The 19,682-nt window shown below is 44.1% G+C and overlaps 1 protein-coding gene and 1 non-coding gene across 2 annotated transcripts in view; one reads left to right on the top strand and one right to left on the bottom strand.

The window, feature by feature from the left end:
- The window catches only part of VAT1L (vesicle amine transport 1 like), a 148,496-nt gene that overhangs the window by 115,383 nt on the left and 13,431 nt on the right, over window positions 1–19,682 (bottom strand). The window contains exons 2-3 of the mRNA XM_045191990.3: window positions 8,860–8,989; window positions 4,753–4,968 (exon numbers count right to left, since the gene is read on the bottom strand). Of these exons, the coding sequence (XP_045047925.2) occupies window positions 4,753–4,968; window positions 8,860–8,989 (346 nt within the window). The remainder of the gene's footprint in view (window positions 1–4,752; window positions 4,969–8,859; window positions 8,990–19,682) is intronic.
- Window positions 5,630–5,775, top strand: LOC112300884 (small nucleolar RNA SNORA15). The gene has a single exon (XR_002974431.2). It is a non-coding gene; the product is annotated as a small nucleolar RNA SNORA15 (small nucleolar RNA).

The following is a 19,682-nucleotide window of genomic DNA, read 5'->3' as shown; positions in this document are numbered from 1 at the left end:
GAGGAAAACAGTGCCTTGCAAAGAAGTGTAGACACTTGGGCAATTCCATTGAGAAAGCAACCTGCTCTGGATCAGATTACTTTCCTATCCTATATTAGAGCTTCCTTCAAAATTATAGTTGAAGGCTGGCGTTTGTCACACGCTGTTTGCAAAGTCTCCATCCCAGACTTTGATATAAATGAGACAGAAGTCTTGATGCCATTAGAACTGCACACATACTTTTAACTCAATTTAGAAAAGTTTATTCTAACTAGGTTTAATCTTCTTGTCACCTCTCCAACATCAAGTTAGAAAACATGTGCCAGGCCAGTCTTCTGGCTCTCTGACATGTCTGCCGTTACTCAGACATTCCTCATGTCAGTATTTTTGCTGACATACCTCCTCAAGCAAGGGAAACACAAGAAAAAATAAATAAATGGAACTACATCAAACTAAAAAGTTTTTGTACAGCAAAGGAACTATCAATAAAATAAAAAGACAGCCCACTGAATGGGAGAACATGTTTGCCAATAATATACCTGATAAGGAGTTAATATAAAAAATTGATAAAGAATTCAAATCACTCAACACCAAGAAAATAAACAGTCCAATTTAAAAATGGGCAAAGGACCTAAATAAACACTTTTCCAAACAGGACATAGAGAAGGCCAATAGACATATGAAAAGGTGCTGAATGTCACTAATCATCAGAGAAATACAAATTAAAAACACAATGAGATATCACCTCAACCTGTCAGAATGGCTTTCATCAATAAATCACCAAACAACAACTGCTGGTGAGGATATGGAGAAGAGGGACTGTTGCATTATTGGTGGGAAAACAGACTGGTGCAGTCACTGTGGAAAACAGTATACAGATACCTCAAAAAAGTAAAAATGGAACTGCCTATGACCCAGCAGTTCCACTTCTGTGACTACATCCAAAGAAACCTGAAACACTAAGAACATACGCACCCTTTGTTCCCTGCAGTGTTATTTACAAGAGCCCAGATTTAGAAGCAGCCCAGGTGCCCATCAGTAGATGAGTGGATAAAAAAAGCTGAGTGAGGTACATTTCCACAATAGAATACTATTTGGCCATAAAAAGAAGGAAATCTTACCTTTTGTAGCAGCATGGATGGACCTGGAGGGCATTACGCTAAGTGAAATAAGCCAGTCAGAGAAAGACAAATACCATATGATTTCACTTATATGTGGAATCCAATGAAAAAATAAACAAAATAGAAACACACTCATAAATACAGACTGACAGCTGTCAGAGGGGAGGGGCATTGGGGGGCTGGGTGAAATAGGTGAAGGGATTAAGCAAAACGCCCCCAAAAAACTCATAGATAAACAACAGGGTGGTGATTCCCAGAGGAAAAGGGGGTGGGGGCAGGTAGAAGGGGACAAACGGGGGACAAGTGGTGACAGAAGGAGGTTGACTTGAGATGGTGAACACACAATACAATGTACAGATGATATGTTGTAGAATTGTACCCCTGAAGCCCATGTAATTGTATTAACCAGTATAACCCAAATAAATTCAATTACAAAAGAAAATCATCATCTACACTATAAAATAAAATAAAATAAAATGTCTATAGTTAGCACCAGGTAGAAGTAGAACTGTATTTGTTAAACACATGAATAAATGAAGGAATGAATGACTTGTGTTCTGCCAACATTCTAGGTTGTGAAATGGAAAGGGAAGTCTTGGGAACCAGCCAGATTAGGATATGGATCCTAGTTCTGCTACTTGCTACATGCTTTTCTCCAGGCCTCTGTGGGCTCTCGACAGTGAAAAGGAAGACAGCCCAGGGAAATGTCTGTATTAGTTTCCTGTTGCTGCTGTAACAAATTACCACAAACTGAGTGGCTCAAAAATTACCCCCCCCACAGATTTATTATATTACATTTCTAGAGATCACAAGTCCGAAATGGGTCACACTAGGCTAAAAATCAAGTGTTAGCATGGCTGTGTTCCTTCTGGAAACTCCAGGGGGAGAATCCATTTCCTTGTCTTTTCCAGCATCTAAAGTTCACTCCCATTCCTTGGCTCCTGGTGTTCCTTCTGTCTTCAAAGCCAGCAGGGTAACATCTTTAAATCTCTTTCTGACCCTCCCCCCACTTCCATCTCTAAGGACCTTTGTGATTACATTGGGCTCATCTGGATAATCCAAAATAATCTCTCCATCTCAAGGTCCTCACCTTAGTCTGCAGATGCCTGCTGTGTAAGGTATCATGCTCACAGATGCCAGAGATTAGGACATGGATGTCTATAGAGGGAAGGGGCTTATCCTGTCTGCTGCAGTGACCATGCAGCCAGCAGCTGCACTTAACAAATTTGTCCAACAGGGATGAGAAGCATCTCCATTCCTTGCCAGGGTAACACAGATAATACATTTAAAATGCTTCCAAGGAGCACCCTCCACCACCAGAGCAGTGACTGGTTGTCTTCTTGAAAGGAATCTAATTCTGCCTGGGGGTGACTCACTGGTCTTTCCACTGTGGGGTGGTGGAATGCTCCGGGTTCTCCTTAGGTCTTCTTAGATTTTGTAAGACAGGGTCAACTCCACCATAGCTTGCTTAAGTGTTATGTACACAGATGTGCACTTGGCCAAAAGTCTTTCCTCTAATGGTAACTTTGAACTCAGTGCTTCACACCACCTATCGAATCCTGGGTGGGAGAGACACTATGCAAGGAGACGCCCTCACCTGAGAGATGGACAGTCCAACCACACCTTTACACTGGCCACAGATTAAGCCAGACTACTTCCTTTTGGCACCAGGATATTTGCCTTCACTGTATTTCCTTTACTTTGATGTTATTAGACAATCCTAAACATAGACCTAAAGAAAAAGCATCAAGGAAATAATGGCATTTACTGTAACAGTTTTGTGAAGATGTTCACTACACTTCAGCAAACATTTCTTATGAGAAATCACTGAGAAATCATCCCCAGGTCTCAAAACCCGGGCCTGGTTAAAATTCTCTGTAATAACTGGTTTATTTCCATCGAGTGAACACGAGCTCACACAGCTGGCCGTTTCCCCCTGTTTGTGCACAGTGTTAGAAAGCTAAGTGCCCAGGCTATTGTCTGTCTTGAGCAGAGCTCTGGGACACCACAGCCTGCATTGTGTGCGCCAGCGTACGTTCCTGCCTGCGTGGGCCCTCCCCCAGTTCCCTCATCTGTTTCACGTTGCAGTTCGTACTGCTGTCATGTCTGTAAGCCCAGAAAAAGGCATTGTAAAAACTCCAGAGATTTTTTCTTTTTGGGAGATACATGCTCCTGACACATTCCTCTTCATTCCAGAAACAAACTCAAATGAAAAATAAAAAGCATGAAACGTCATCAGAGCCAGCGTTCAAACACCGACTCTCAGCAGAACTGGGTTCAGCACATGGTAAAGGCTGGCGCTCCTGTTGATGGCACGAAAACAAGTCCCTAATGCTCTGTATGCTGAGCACACGGAGATCATAAACGTCAGAATTCTAAACGGCTTGCTGACTGTTAGCACATTAACTGGCACTAAAATCTATTTCCTTTCTAAGGGATGTTTAGCTTTTATTGTATCTTTACTCATGGTCAAAAGACATTAGCAAATTTGCTAAAGTGATTGAAGATACTCCTCTTACGGCATTCCTAAAGTTTTATCTCTTTGTCTTCCTGTTTTTTGGGGGTTGTTTTTTTTTTTGGTATGTGACCTTGTCTTCTCAGAAAGGAAAACCAGAAATGTGCTATATACTATGCAGGGTTTTGATAATTGTAAAAAGCCAATATTTTAAGAAAATCAATGTCAGCATGACCTCCAGGGAAGATATCTTCAAGGCAGACCCAAGCATAAGAGTCAGTCTCTGAGTCATCCAGCCACAGGATCGCCAACACCGAGAACCTCTCAAACCCTAGTAGATGGTACATCAGGACCTTCTCCTATTAATCTCTAGCCCAAGAGTCCGGAACATAGTATGCATTCAATAAATACTTGTTGAGTTAATGAGCAATGCCTCTCACTCTCAGAGAGACTGGAGTTCCACTCCACCCACAGTAGGCCACGACGGGAACACAGTGCTTACCATAGTGCATACTGCCCACCTGCCACGACGGGAGCATGTGGCAGGTGTGCAGTATGTACTGAGTGACTGTCACTGGGACCCACCCAAACCATGCAAGAGTTTTCTGCCGTCCCTGAATTCCCCAGCAGCAGTTTTTAGTTCCAATACTCCCCCCTTTGTCAAAGACATACCTGACAGATGGCATTCACATGTGCAACTACCCTCATAGGTGTACTTATGTGCATGTGACTTTCCCGTTATGCTAGTACACTCATAGTCTCCTTCTCTCCCACTCAAGAAAATACAGCAGAACACAAACAAATAAGGACGTCATTAATATGGGAACAATCTCAAATGCATGGCAATTTATTGAAAAAGTAAATAATCATCCACATTTTTGGTGCTTCAAACAGTAGTAGGACAGCACCGTGAGGCATCTCACAATGATTGACAAAAGCAGCTCACTGTAATACCAAGACTGAGTGCGCTTCTTACAGAAACCATCTCCAAGGCCCACTGTGTCCTCACATGGCACAGGACTCACCCTATTCGCAGTGCGGTCATTTATACGACCTCCTCTATCCATGTGAGCTTCACCAGAATTGGAGAGAGCATCCCCACTAATGGAAAGAGCTCACAGAGGAAATTCATTGCCACTTGGGTCCAATTTCACCATCATCACCTTGAGGAAGAGGATACACAAGCAGCCCACTTACCACGCCACCACCAGCCGAGTGCACAAGCACAGACATCCCTTCTCGAAGGTTGGCAACTTCAAAGAGCATCATGTAGGCTGTGACGAAGTTCATGGGAAATGCAGCAGCCTCAGAGAAGCTCATGTCATCGGGGATCTTGTAGACAAACTCCACTGGCGTGCAGACCACCTCTGCCCAGGCATTATAATTGACAAATGCCATGACACGGTCCCCAATCTGGGCATAGGGAGGCACAGGGTTAGCGGAGCTTTCTGAACCTTTTTGAGGGATTTCTGAAATACTCAATAATCTGATGAAAACTATAGATTCCTTCCCAGAAAAAAAAAAACCCTCAAATATGCACACCCTCACCCGCTTCCCAATTTCAAGGCATTTTTGGATGCTCTGAAGCCCATCGATAAAAAAAAATCCCAGGGGCCATGGAAACCAGATTCTGTACCCCTCTTCTTGTGCATAAATATATGATGTGGAGCACATCACACTCCATGGAGTGCCACTGTCAGAAGGTCATTGTACTGACTCAGCCTCTCATCTAATCTCTCCGCTTTTGAGCCATAAGGAAGGTTAATGGGGCGAGGCTGGGAGTAAAATCTACTGCTGTTTGTTCTCTGCCACCCCACACAGATGCCCTGACAGGCTAGTTTACTGTGGTATTTGCAACGAAGATATCACTGTGGATGTGAACATGGCGCATCAAAATAGCCATGCAAATCTAAGTGCAGGAGACAAAAAGAATAACCAGGCTCCGTGCCAAATAGGAATATGCCAGCGGGTGTGAGAACAACTACCATTTACTGGTCATATATTATATGGCCGGCGTTGTGCTAAGAACATTGCATGTTTTAATTCGTGGCTTCTGTACAGAACCCCTATAAAGGCATGGCAGAATACTGCGTTTTATTTATCAGTAGTTTACATATCCAGACATCATGCAAAAAAGAAAGAGCAGTCTTCCTTTTAAAGTGGTTATGATGGTATGCTTCCTTTTTTCATAGCATGTCGTTACTGAAGGGAAATACAAGTAAGTGAACTAACACTGATAGCTCGTAGGAGCTGCAACGTGGTAGTTAAGTTGAGTCATTCCGCTATTAATGTTAGCGGCTTGTAGCATGACTTTCAAATGCAACATTTAAACTGTGTGGTTATAATAAATTCTCAATAAATTAATGGCTTTCATATATGAATGTTTTAGTATATATGCGTATGTATATATATGTTCATATTGATTCTAATTTTTTAAATTCCTTTGTAGCTTAGCATTTCTCTTCTACCCTACTCAACAAACAACAACAAAATCCTCCTACAGGATGGGTTCTGTAAGAATCCAGATTACAGACGAATGATTGTAGATTACACAGACATTTAAATTGATGCAAAGAAAGATTAAAACATAGCCCCAAAGTCATGTAGCTAGAGAGCAGGTGGGCCAGGATTTGAATCTAGGCAAGCTGACTCCAGATAAAATAATTAATTCATTATACCTGAGGTAAGTGCTACAAAGAAGACAAAGTTATATAAAAGCCTGTACAACCAGTGAACCTTCCAAGTCCGGGAATGTTTAACCCTTTAAGCCTCAGTTTTATCAGCTCTGAAATGGGTATGACATTAGGGAAAGGTCCTTATGAAGTGCATGCAATGCCCTTGGCAGTATGCATGGAAAATGAGAAAAGAGCAATCAATATAAACTCTTAAATAGAACAGATTGGTTCCTGATCTCATGGAATTCACAATTTAGTGCTCAAAAGCTAAATATAGGTCCATTACACTTAATGAAGCAGAAAGCAGCTGTCTAATGAAGAAGCTGATGGAAGGGACGAGCTGTCCCACTGACAGTGAAGGTGTTCGCCCCTGGAAGTGTTGAATGCCAGTGGTAAGTGTTGGGAATGCCATCTTAAATGCAACAGCTTGGACCAGGGCATCACTGCGGACTAACTCTGGCAGCCTCTTCTGCACGGAATCATGGAAACCCAAAGGCACAGACTCAGTACCCCAGAGTAGCAGATGGCCTCCAGGGTCAGCAGGGGGTGTGGCACAGAGTACCTCAACCGCCCAGACAGTGAGGGCCCCCGGGGCCATCATAGCAGGGCTGCCTGCCCCCTCTCTCCGCTCTCATTATCAAAATGGCAAACGTGGCTACGCCATCCGATCAGCCCCTGTCTCAGAGTCTAGGGGTAGGCAACTTCAAAAAAATCCAATTCACTTCATTTTTTTCGATTTTGTTATGAAAAAAAAAATCCTGGGCAACTGAGACCAAATTGTTCCTTTACTGCTGGAACTCCAGCAACAACCTTTCAAGCCTCTCTAGCCATCAATCGACCAAGAGACCTGTCCAGTGTGCTACTGCATGGAATTCTATCTCTAACATACGTGAAAATGTTAAGTCAAAATTATGGAGGGAATATTAGTAATGGTTTTCTCCCAAATCACACCCTGACTGGAAACCTGTAGGTGGCGTCTTTTATTTGTGCAGCTGAAAGTCGCTGGAGGGAAGTGGGGGAGAGACCAGGTTTGACAATATGGAAGGAAGCCAGAGCTAACTAGCAGAAGAAAGGTCATATGTGAGGGAAAAATATATAATCAAGCAGAGTATGTCCTCCCTCTACACTAAAGCCAACGACATCCCCATTTACTGTTATGTCCTAAAATAAAGGGTTATGTATCCAATGTTCAGAATTAATAGAGTTATAGTATGATCGTTTCCTTTGGGACCTTATGAACGAGTGAAGAGCAGACAGTATCTCTTCGACGCAGCACTTTCATGGAGAGGTGGTGCTGCCTCGGGTTGTATTGCTACCCGGGGGCAGAACATGTAAAAAGTCATACAAAAGAGAAGAAAAACACATTTACTTCTTGCTCAACATTTTCCTGCCCCATTGTCTGAAAACATTGACAAAAAGACTGATGGGTAAGAAGAGATTTCCAGACATTTATCATAATGAATTTGGAGCATATTGGTATTTTCAGAGTACACTGGGGCTCAGATGCACGGAGACTGAGCAGCGGGCTGAAATTCAAATCCCAAGGGTGTTTTAGCATCGCATTGCATAGGACTTTTCTTCCTGCAGTTAGCATTGCGGCATCTGCAGGTTGGGAGCGAGGGCGAAGCTCTCGGAGTGGTCAAAAGGCCCTGGTGACTTGAATCCAGGTTCAGCCACTACTTGCTACTTTTCGGACCTTACAGAAAAATTACTGAACCCTTCTGAACCTCCTCTCTAAGGAGACAGTAACAAACTTAATTTCGCAGGGTTTTGGTGATGCTGAAAAAAGAAAACTTGCCCTTGTTTCTGGTTATAGTGGGTTCTCAAATGTTAGATCCACTCATGTCTCCCTGGGGAAGCACTTAGTTGTAAGCGAGAGCTCTTGTACCTAATTTCTATTGGTTTTCTAACTCCAAACTACTGCAATTTGTGTGATTGGTTTGCCCACAGTTTTTCAGCTTTTATAGACTGGTTTCTATTTTATTTGCATTATAATGGTAGAAAAGGTATATATCTTTCCACTATTTGATTTTTTTTATTATGGAGAATTTTGAACATGTACAAAAGTAGTCAGAATAATATAATAACCCTTTTTATCCATTATCCTGCTCCCAAATCCATCAATTCATGGCCAATTCTGTCCCACTGCCAGATACCACTACCCTGTGGCTTTAAAACTTCACCCCAAAATTCTACTTATAGACGATCACTTAAATGTATCAGTTAAGTAGATATTTAAAGGAATAAACATAAAAATATACAGGCTATTTCTCCCCAACTTTTGCATTTTGTAATTGTTTTTTGAGCCACAGGTGATGGGCAAGTGGGAACCGTGGGTGGGAAGAGAAGGTATGCACACCTCATTAATCCAAGGCCAAATACTCTTATATAGCAGCTGTATAACATGAATAAAGGGGATGGCAAGATTCCCCCTGGCCAGGAGCACCGAGGTGGTACGTGAGAAATACATGCAACATTTGGAAAGTCCAACATTGTTAATAAAATAAAATGATAAGATAGCAATAACAATACACATTATAGATTATGTCAAGCACTTTTGCATAATCTTTTATTATCTCAATGGATGTCAGATTAATATTACTGTTTCAGTCAAAAGTCAAACCATTACCTCGTATCCTTTCACGCTGTCCCCCAGAGCTTCAATAATCCCCGAACACTCAAAACCTGGCACCAGGGGCGTCTTGGGAGGATTGTCGATGTTCCCTTGTCGCACCATCAGGTCAATGAAGTTTAAACCACTGTGACCAGCAAATGTGAAAAGAGAGAAATTCAAAATGAGAACCCAAAGCAAGCACTGGTCTGGCTTTTCTTCTCTTTCTTTCCCTACCCCTCCCTTTCTCCTCCCACCCCACCCCCACCCCCATTCCTCTCTCCTTTCTTCCTTTCTATTTTTTTCTGTCTGGAAAAGTTTGCCTAATAGTGCATCACTTAGCTCACTGTCACCAATAAAGCAAAACTCAATTATCTCTGCAGACAGGTAATGCTGTCCTGGAAGGTAAAATAGCTGTTGCAGAGTTTACGCTCCAATTTAAAAGGTAGCCAGCCCCTTTGCCCTCTTTCAGAGCCTGCTTTCTCTTACTTTAAAAACACGTATTGACTAGCCTGGTCACTAGCCATTCTAGCACTTAGGATCGTGGGTAGAAAATACACTAGGAAGAAGTTGTGAGAAGACACATGGAAAGCAGCCGGACACAATGGCCATCAGCCAACCTATGAGAAAGAGAGAAGAAGGAAAAAGACCTAATTTAAAAGGCCTCTAAACAACTGTCGCACCGCAACCATCACACAAACTTACAGCACTGTGCCATAAGCAGCAGCCGTAATGGTGAATATGAGGCACGGAGAGGTGACATTGTGTCCAGCTGGAGGAGCTTGACACGAAGAAGAGAGACCACAGGGATGGACCACGGATATGGGGGTACTGGGGGGTTTGTTTCAAAATTGTTAGATATCTGGATTAGAGAAGTTGGTGTTTTCTATTAACATACTTCTTTTAGAATAAGAACATTATCATTAAAATATGTCAAACGCATCACCTGGAAACCTCTATTCTTGATTCTAATGATGCTACCAATGCTCCAAACCATATATATATTTAAGAGCTACAATTGGAAATTGCATTTAACATCCACCTCCTTATCAAATGAGAAAGCACATCCCACTAAACATGTATTTTTTTTCTGCCAGATGTTGTTCTAATAGATTCCTGTTTTTATAAACCACCATCTAAGAAAGACTCAGGTTATAGAAACCAAGCTCCTTGGTCTGGCCCAAAGCCTATTAACATCTGACCACAGCATCTTTTCCAAGCGAGACAACTTGAAATGTTTCTTAAATATACCTTACCTATTTCTTTCTTGGCCTCTTGGGGCCATGGAAGCATCTAACTCCACCTGCTCTCTACTCATCAGTGTCATCCGTACAGCATGGCTGTCAGTGAGGAGGAAAACCTCCTTGAAAGGTGTGTTCAAGAGTCACCATCTTCTCCAGGTTTTCCTGCCCACAAGTCAGTCAGGTTTCACGTCCCGTCCCACTGCAGTAGCTCGGATGTGTGCCCTCCTTGAAGGCAGCTGCGTGCCTATTTCCCTGCCTCCAGAGTGCCTGGCTCAGTAACAGTAGGTAGTCAAGTAACATCTGATGAATGAAGGAATATTCCTGAATATTCAAAACTCTGTGCTGCCAATTTGCATAATTACTCCTTTTCACATGTGGCCAAGGGATACTCAGAAACATGGACACATTTCTGAAATGTGTGTGAGGCTGCCAAAGGCCCAACTTTGAAAGTTAATAGTCAGTAGGGTCATTTATTAATCAAGGGTTCTCCAAACGTGGCCAGGTTCTAACAAGCTTGGGCAGTCCTGGGCACAAGTCCCAGTTCTGTCACTTCTACCTGTGTAACCTTGGGTAAGTTACTTAGCCTCTTCAAGCCTCAGCTTCCTCATCTGTAAAATGGAGATTGTGATAATACCTGTCTCACAGGGTTTTGGGGAAATTAATGAGAGTTAAGCACTTAAATGTGGTGCCACATACATAGTAAGTACTCAATAAATGTGAACCTTTAAACTGCAACATCTGTTAAAAAGGCAGAAGTATGTAATATGTTTTAGGAAGACTCCATTAAACAAGAGTTAAAAACAGTTTCAGAGCTGAAGTGGGAAAACTTCAGCTGTCTATAAGCTTCACTTCTGTGAAGTAGCCCATTTGCCAACACAACCAAATAAATAAAGGAATATCAACAAAAGGAATTTCTATGTCCCAAATCAAACCCTCCATCTCAGCTCACCATGCTTTCTTTGTGTGTAAACCTGTGACTTCCCAAGACCTTGACGGAGAAATGCCAGGAGAAATTACATGGCAGTTCTGTAAGCATGCCAGCCCCTGGAGAAGGCGCACCCTAGACGCTCACTGCGCTGTTTGCAGGGCTGCGTGAAGTGGGCACGGTGGTGGTGCACCGAGAGCCCGCTACCCAATTCCGGTGAGAGGGACTAAGACTGACTTTATAAAGTCCTGCAGCATCCCATTTCCTCAGTGAGGTTCGCAGTGACTCCATCAGGGTCACGGAGAGTGCCATCCATCCTCAGGGGAAAAGTGTGAAGCAGGGGTATCCTGGGGGGCAGGGATCAAGTCAGTGTTGTTCATCTAGCACAAAGGAGAGGCGAACTGCTGTTAACCGAGAGCCTGTAGGGGTCGTGCCGGACCTGCTTCTCGGTGCCTGCCCACACAGCTCCTCCTGATACAGATACAGCGAGCATTTACTGAGAGTGCAGTGCGTGGCAGGAACTGTGCTAAGTGCTTTGCTTGTGCTACTTAAAACTCAACAATACAGCTATGAGGTATGGACTATCATACCTGTTTTTCAGATGCGGAGCTTGAGACTCAGCAAGATTGAGTAACTTGCTTAAGGTCACATCTTTAGAAACTGTCATAGTCAGGATTAGAGTTTGAGCAAATTCTAGACCCCGAGCCATTACACAGAACGTGGACTTCCTTATGGGAACTTTACCTACCATCCGTGCTGAAGAGGTGCGCCCAAGGCACCACGTGTAGAGCTGCTCATCTTTTTGACAGCTGATCACGCCAGTGGTGGGCCTGATGTTGCAGCGGCAGCCATTCATAATCGAACCCATTCCCTTGCATGAACTAAAGGAGCTGGTCCAAGAACGGGGTGTTTGCTCACAAACTATTAATTGGGAAACACCTAGCAAGTGAACACCTTAGCATCAGAGAGGATGTCAAAAGATAGAACTGAGCTTAAGAGACTAGTTGGCCTGTGTTTTGGAAAAGGAAGCGTGAGTGAAAAAGCCAGCAGGTGGGGGAATTACAAGAAGAGAAAAAAGATGAAGAGCAGTAGAGTCAACCAACAGCCTGCATCAGGGTCAGGCCTCACACACCTCACTGCCGTTACCGGGACTGAGAAGGGCCGGTCTCTACACGTGGTGAGGTCCGGCCCAGTGTGCCTTCTGCTCTCTGATTGCCAAGTTTTTTGTTACTTCACATGTCTTTATAGTAGAAACTCTTTGTTTTTGGTGATGTGTGGGGTCTCTGTCTCATAAAACCGAATTATACAAACTAAAACAAATACCATAATCAATAACCCTAAACCTTACCCACTGGACTGACATTACTGAACTCGTTGTGTTTTCAGACAAAACCAGTAACAGTGTTTAGAGATAAATTATTTGCCCAAAGCCATACACACAGTGAATTGTGAAGCCATGGACTTGAACTTGGGTCCATCTAAAACTTTTCTTTTCCACCACAAACAGGAAAACATAGAGGCGGATCAAGCCATACATCTTCCTAATTATAGTTTCCAGCACTCTCTAAGACAATTCAGTTTTCACCTGGAAATTTGGGGTGGGGGACAAATGACTGTGCCTGATGACTCAGACCCCCAGAGCGGGTGATAGATAGTAATGTGTCCCTCTCAGCTAATTTTCATATGGCTCTCAAACATATGAAGTAACTGCAAAAAAAAAAAATAGTGCTGGAAAGTGCTTGACATAATGTTTTGTTAGGTAATCCTGTTTTTGCAAACATTGGTATAACTGTACTAAGACTTCTATTTTTTTCTTCCCATATTGAACTATTAGTCAAGGGCTAGGCTTAAAGGGTTATTACTGAGACATAGACTCCTGAGAATGGAGGCAGAGGTCTGAGATAGGGACCCTGAGCCACTCAAATCACAGGATGAAGGATGTGATAGAAGATACAGGGAAGTTTGGGGTTTGTATAGCATAGCACAGTTTACTGTGTGCTTTCAAACACATCTCATTAAATCTTGTAACAACCCCAGAAAGACAAGAAGTGCAGCTATTACTATTCCCTTTCAATAGATGTGAACTTTCAGACTCAGATAAGAAAGCTGACTTGTTGGAGTCAACATAATTAGTACCTGGCAGAGCCGAGACTTGAATTAAGGCCTTCAAACTCCTTGCTCATTATATATCCCATGACATCATACCATCTCAAATGCCAGTAAACCAAATGTTAATGAAATCAATGTTTTCAAATCCAGGGGCATCTTGAAGAGAAGAGGAAATGGTGACAGGAGACCAAAGGAGGGTGCCTGGGCTCCAGTTCTGACATGGCCGCCATGAGCTGTGGGGCCCTGGCCAAGTCTCTGAAGTCCTCCCAGCTCTCCTCCTCTGCTCACTTGATGATCTTCATCCTGTGGGCTCTGCTTAAAATATTATCCAAGCCAAAGCTTAGGTAGAGAGGGAGAGATGCTTGGTGGTCTTCGTAAAAGACACTAACTTGGGATACTTATATTCTATCTAGAAGCTAAAGGAAGGCAAGCTAGCTCGGCCTCTGTATTTTCTGTTATCTGTTGAGTGATGGACACTGGGAAGTCTCTGGGCTGTGTCTCTGTCTTCCTTCCGTGTTCTACCGGAGCCCACTAGTGCTCTGGAGGAGTTAGTCTGCTAGCATTGGCTGGAGTCATCATCTCCCTTGATGATGATGCTACATGTTAGGTGTCAGGTATGAACCATTTTAATCTCTAGTTTCTGCAACAGGAAGGTGAGGCCTAGAGAAGGTCAAGCACCTTGTGCAAGTGGGTACAGAACTGGGATACAAGCCCTTTTCATATGACTTCAAAGTCTGCATTTCCGATTGCTAAGCTGTCATTCTATTATCCATAGTAGGCTGCTGTGTATTCTCCCCAAAGTTGTGATTTGGAATCTGTCCATTCCTTTTGGATCAGCTAGTAATACTAAAGAAAACACAAATGATTTCTGAAAAGATCCCACAAAGTGGATGACAGAAGAATCAGCGCAGCTAGAGTTTATTCATTTTTCAATTCGAGATAAAACTGACCCAAGTAGATATGGACAGGGTCCCTTGTCTTTTATTATCCAACTGAATGGAGGGCGGGGGTGTTCATATGAAAGGATTTTAGATACTCCAGTCTGGTTCCTTCCTCGGGCTGTAGGTGTCTTCAGCGGTGACCGTGGCAATCCAAACGCTGTCAGACCATCGTACAAAGAACTGCATGAGGAAACCCCCCTCTACACACAACCTACTTCTGTAGAGATGCGAACAATAGAGCCCCACCACATAATTTAATCTCTCAGTCAGTAGAAACCCCAAGTCTTCCCCATCATTGGTTCAATCAAGAGATCGACGGCCAAAAAATAACCTTTAGAAATTCATTGTTCTACTTACTAAGGGGATTTGTCGAGCATGTCATTGTTATGATGCACTTTTGCTTCTTCATGTAGACAGAGGCACTTTCTTCGAATCCCAGCACACGGATTATTTGTACAAGTATTACAGGCCCAGTACAGTGTATGAAGTGAGTGTATGTACACATTGCATTGGCTATTAAAAAGCTCTGAGACAAATTTGTAGCGCTGCTCTCCCAGAATTTCAGGGCTTTAGTCATTCATGTTCTCTTATCCCAACACTCGACTTCCTCTTAACCTTCTAAACACCTTGGGGGTTCCATTTTTAAAAACCTTAAACTCTCTTACAGTGGTTCTCAAATGTTATTGTGCACCGCACTCCCAGGAGGACTTGTTACAACACGGGTTTCCGGGCCCCATCCCTGAGTTCCTGACTTACTAGGTCTGCGGTGAGGTCCGAGAATTGGCATTGCTAACAAGGTGCCAGGCGATACTTCTACCAGTGGTCTGGGGGCCACACTCAGAGTCGCTGCTCTGACATTTCCCTTTATGTTAAGCTATTAAAAAGTCCGTTTTGGAATGAGGCCAGGTAAAAAACTAACAGGCAATTATTAAGTAGATAAGAAAATGAAAAGATCTCTCATGTCCTCTAGGGCAGCTGAATTTTTTGATGATATTACCCCTTGTTAAATGTGCTCTTATTAGATTAAGTTCATCATTCCAATTTGCCTGGCTCTTCTTTGAATCCGCATCCTTGGCTCGTCCTCCTGGATTTGTATCCTTTGAAATGTGGTTATCAGGCCAATGACATCTGTGTCAAAACTGCTGATGAAAGTATTGATGGGCAGTCACGTTCCTGGTCACGGAGGGCGTTTGTGAAGACCATTAAGATGTCGTGGAGAGGATTTAAAACAGGACTAGCTAACAGGTTGTACATTTCTTCAAATCATGAGCTCTTATGATTCTCGGAGCCATCTCTACGACACTCTGAGTGTGTGTGTAACGACACCCTGTGAGGCCACGAGGCCTCACTCTTTGGGGGTGATGGCAGTTAGTTCCCCTTCCCCACAGCAGTGACTGCTGACCACACGGGGAGCAGCCTGACAGAGCCTCTGCTACCGTCAGGTGTCTGGGTGCATGCCTGGATCACTACGGTGTGTGTTTCATTCTTATTTTTCCTACACATGCACATCCTGGCCCCAACTCTGAGAGTCTCTCTAGCCCAGGCACACGCTTCCATGTGCCATTAGGACTGAGAAAAGCTGCTTTGGTAGCCCAGCGTCAGCTGTGCATATGAAGAAGAATGTCCAAGGAGACACGAACCAGTTCTCATGTAGGGCTTCGTGACTGTGGGGGGGGCCCTGGAAGCAAGCAGATGTCCAGAGACCCCATTCTAATTTCTCCAAGGTGAGATACGGGGAAAAAAGGAGTTATTTGCAGCTAGTAATTGTGATAGATAACATTTATGGAGTGCTTACTATGTATCAAGCATCATGTTTAAGTGCTTTCTGAGCATGATATCATTTGATTTTGATAACAACCATAACAATGCTAAGACGTAAATGACATTATCCACATTTATAGAGGACAGAATCGAGGCACATGGGGGTTCACAAAGCCAAGGTGTAAAGGCTTTGCTCTCGACTACTATACTTTCCTCTCCTTTGGAGAGACCATCACTCAGTTTTCCCAGTTACAAAGAGTCTCAACTCATCTGTCACATGGAACACTTGCTATACACTGAACATAGATTAGGCACTGGGTATCCAAAGTTAACAGGAGCTCCAAATTGTCGTGGGGAAATTGAATCGCAGAAGCCAAATACCAAGCTGTGCTGAGCAGTTGGATAGAAGTGTAGGCAGAGAGCTCACATAGCCACCGGAAGATGCACCAACACAAGGAAACCCGTGTATTCAAAACACTGACCCCCCGAAAGGTTTTCCCAAAGAATTGCACTGGTGGGCCTCTGCAAGGACCGAGGCTGAATTTAATTCTTAGCTTCAGCTTTCAGGCTCCTCCTCGAGCAGGTTGATTGACCAACTTGACTGTTAATTTTCTCATCTCCAAAATGTAACAGCAGCACACTCACCCCATGGGGCATTGGTGTGGATTGCATGGAACAATGTGTGTAAAACAGATGCCTCACACGTAGGAAGTGCTCAGTGTGAGCTGTTATCATTGTCGCCCCCCCACCTCCATCATCACCACCAGCATCACACAAAGAAGGTGTCAGGTTCCCTGGGAGGCAGACTCTGAGACTGAGATTTGCATACAGAAGGTCTAATAGGCCGGGCCCTAGGGAGCCCCACCTGTGTAGATGTGAGGGAATCTGGCCTGGGTAGAGCAGAAGTTGAACACTGATGTAGTAGTAAAATGAACTCGGTTTATCCACAGAAAATTTGAATTTCAGAACCAGGATGGCCCCTCAAGTTGTCATGAATCAAGGCAAGGGGACTGGACCTTTGTCCCATTGCATCAGCTAGTCATCTGATGAGAGCTGCCTGGGGGTGTGTGTAAAACCTTGGGCAAGAAGGGCAGTTTCTGCAAGTCCCCGGGAAGGGCGCAGCCACCGGCCCTCAGAGCCACCGCTCCCAGGAGCTGGGAGAGTGAATGCCTGGGTCCTAGTTCTCAGGGGTGTGCCCAGTGTCCACTACAGGAAGGATGGTATGATCCCCCTTTCAGGATCATGTTCCCGTGTGGTCACAGAGCAGCTGTAACTGATGGTGAGGATTTATGGAGCTCCTCGGCACAGTAGTCCCTGAGGAGAAAAGGTCTAGGGGATCTTCTCACTCTTGCTGGGAAGGCGGAAATGAGAATGAGATCTTTAAATTGGGACCTGACACAATGAGTGGAAGGGAAATAAAGGATTTGAAGAGATCAGATAAGGAATGGATGGAGACTAAAAAAAAAAGAGAGAGAGAGAGAAGGGTAAAGTCAGATGCGCTGTCAAAATGCATGCAGGACAGACCTTGAATGTGGTCATCACTAAACAGAAATGGTAGCTGGGATGGGGTGGAGGTGGTAGCTAACACTGTGGTGGTAATCAATTTGCAATTGATAAATGTATGAAATCAACACACTGTACCCTTTAAACTTACAGGATGTTATTTATATGTCATATGTCACTTGTATCGCAGTGCTGGAGGGAAAGGCCTGTTACAGGGTTTTATAAACAATTTTCAGTTATTAAAAAAATACATGCATGATCAGCAAATTGCTTGGGAAAACCCATGAACAGTGCTAGCTCAGAGCTTTTTATGTGTCTGTGGGAAGTCAGAGATCACAGAATGCTGGAGGAGACCTGGCCATTGGGAGAACAGTGCCCATTCCAAAGGGGCAATTCGGGATTCCCTCTGCTTGATGAGCACCCATGCCCCAGCACATGGGGCAACCAGCAATAGGAGCCAGAGGGCCCAATGTGAGGCTTTGCTCTGAGCAAAGGCAGCACCGGTAGGTACAGCCGTCTTTATTCTCCTCTCATCTGGCTGCTGCCGTGCTCCTCAGAGCATTGAACACCGAACCCAAGAGGCGACAGAGAAGCAGGTGTCGGAGTTGTTCTGTTTCCCCAGAACTGAAGTTTTCCCTTTCGTTTGTTCATCCCAGACGAAACTTGAAAACGCCTAAGACAGTACACATTGACCTCAGAAGACCTTGTTCCCAGCTCTTTTTATTTTTTTCTTCTCTTTTTGGGCTTGTTTAAGCACATGCTTTGTTATCCCAAGACTGTGAGAATAGACTGATACAAATCTGCTACAAAGGGGAAAGTACTCTTTGTCTAAAGTAAGGACATCTTTTATGCAAATCTCAAATGGCATGTTTCACTTGAGAACAGCCAGAATTGTCCTGGATGGACCTCAGGAGAGAGAAGTCACCTGTGCTCATCAGAGGGTGAGAAGAGTGTATTACAGATACTCGGGCCCTCTTCTCCCCACGGCCAGCCCGTGGGTCCTGACACTGGTCCCCCTGGTGTCTGGCTGCACATGACCCTGCGTCAACCCTCTCTGAACACTATTTTTAGATACACAGACCACTGCTGCTCTATGACACACCTGAAGTTCTCTGACACGTTTGATGTTTCTTGTCACCTGCATTTTCAGTTATTAAAACAAGACACGCAGGGTTGGTAAATTGCTTAGGAAAACCCATGAAGAATGCTAGCTCAGAAGCAAACAGTGCTTGTTGCTGCCCACCCAGGCCCCTTTATCCATGAAGTCTGGGCTGATGCTGAGGGTGCCACAGCTTGGGTTCTAGGTGTACAAATGTCTTTTACTCCCTCTGAGAGAGAAAATATATGTAGGTCATATGTCTACATTAGTACCTAAAACATACTTCGGTAGTATTTCAAACACAGAACAAAATGGCCGAGGAAACAGACTGAGAATCTCACTATCGGGAGCCAGTTTTCAACAGAAATTGAAAACCATGCTATAAATCAGTCCAAAACAAGTTCTCCTTGATGCCAAGACTCAGCCCTTGATTTGTGGACCTGGAGTCATTTATTCATTCTCAGCCTCTCCTGGGGACACAGCAGCCATTTATTCCTAAGAAGGTTCCTGAAAAGGTTAAAACCTCTGTGCTCCATGTTAGACGTTGACCAAGTCATAGACTTCAAATCGGCGCCTGGCGGTGGCTGGTCAGGTAGCTCACTCACTCTAATCCAACCTGAATGCAGCAGGCCCTCCGTGGTGTGGGGCTCGGCTTGGCACTAGTGTTACTACGGTGGCAATGACAACTCTGGCTCCCCGGAGCTCAGAGATGAGCAAATGAATGACCACAGAGTATGACAGACTCCCCACAGGAGGTGGTACAAGGGACACAGGCAGCACTGAGCGGGCAGTTACCAGCTCACTTTGCGGGAACCATGGAGGCTCCTCAGGAAGCTGTCACTTGGGAATGGGTGTGTCCATTCCCCTCCATGGGAGGGGAGGCCGTGTCAGACAGTGGGAAGTGGTTCCTGCTTGACTTCTCCCTGCAGACCCCGAGGGGCAGAGTCCCCACAGACAAACAGTCCATTTTTGCTGTAACACGACAGTTGGCTCCTACGTCACTGCTGCTGATCTGTTTTTTTAAAAAGCATGTAGTAAACCAGTTTCAACAGGGAAAATGGGGTGAAGACGAGGCAGCACTAACAGAATATTCTTCAGTGATGGAAACGTGCACCTCCAATATGGCGCCCACTAGCCACGGGTGGTCCCACAGCACCTAACATGAGGCTAGTGTGATCGAGGCACTGAACTTTTAATTTTAGTTAACTAATATTTAAATTTAATTAGCCTTTTTGGTGATGGATTTATTTCACTTTCCA

Source organism: Desmodus rotundus, chromosome 12 (assembly GCF_022682495.2).
Source record: "Desmodus rotundus isolate HL8 chromosome 12, HLdesRot8A.1, whole genome shotgun sequence".
NCBI lineage: Eukaryota > Metazoa > Chordata > Mammalia > Chiroptera > Phyllostomidae > Desmodus > Desmodus rotundus.
This window is presented reverse-complemented; position numbering and strand designations above follow the sequence as displayed.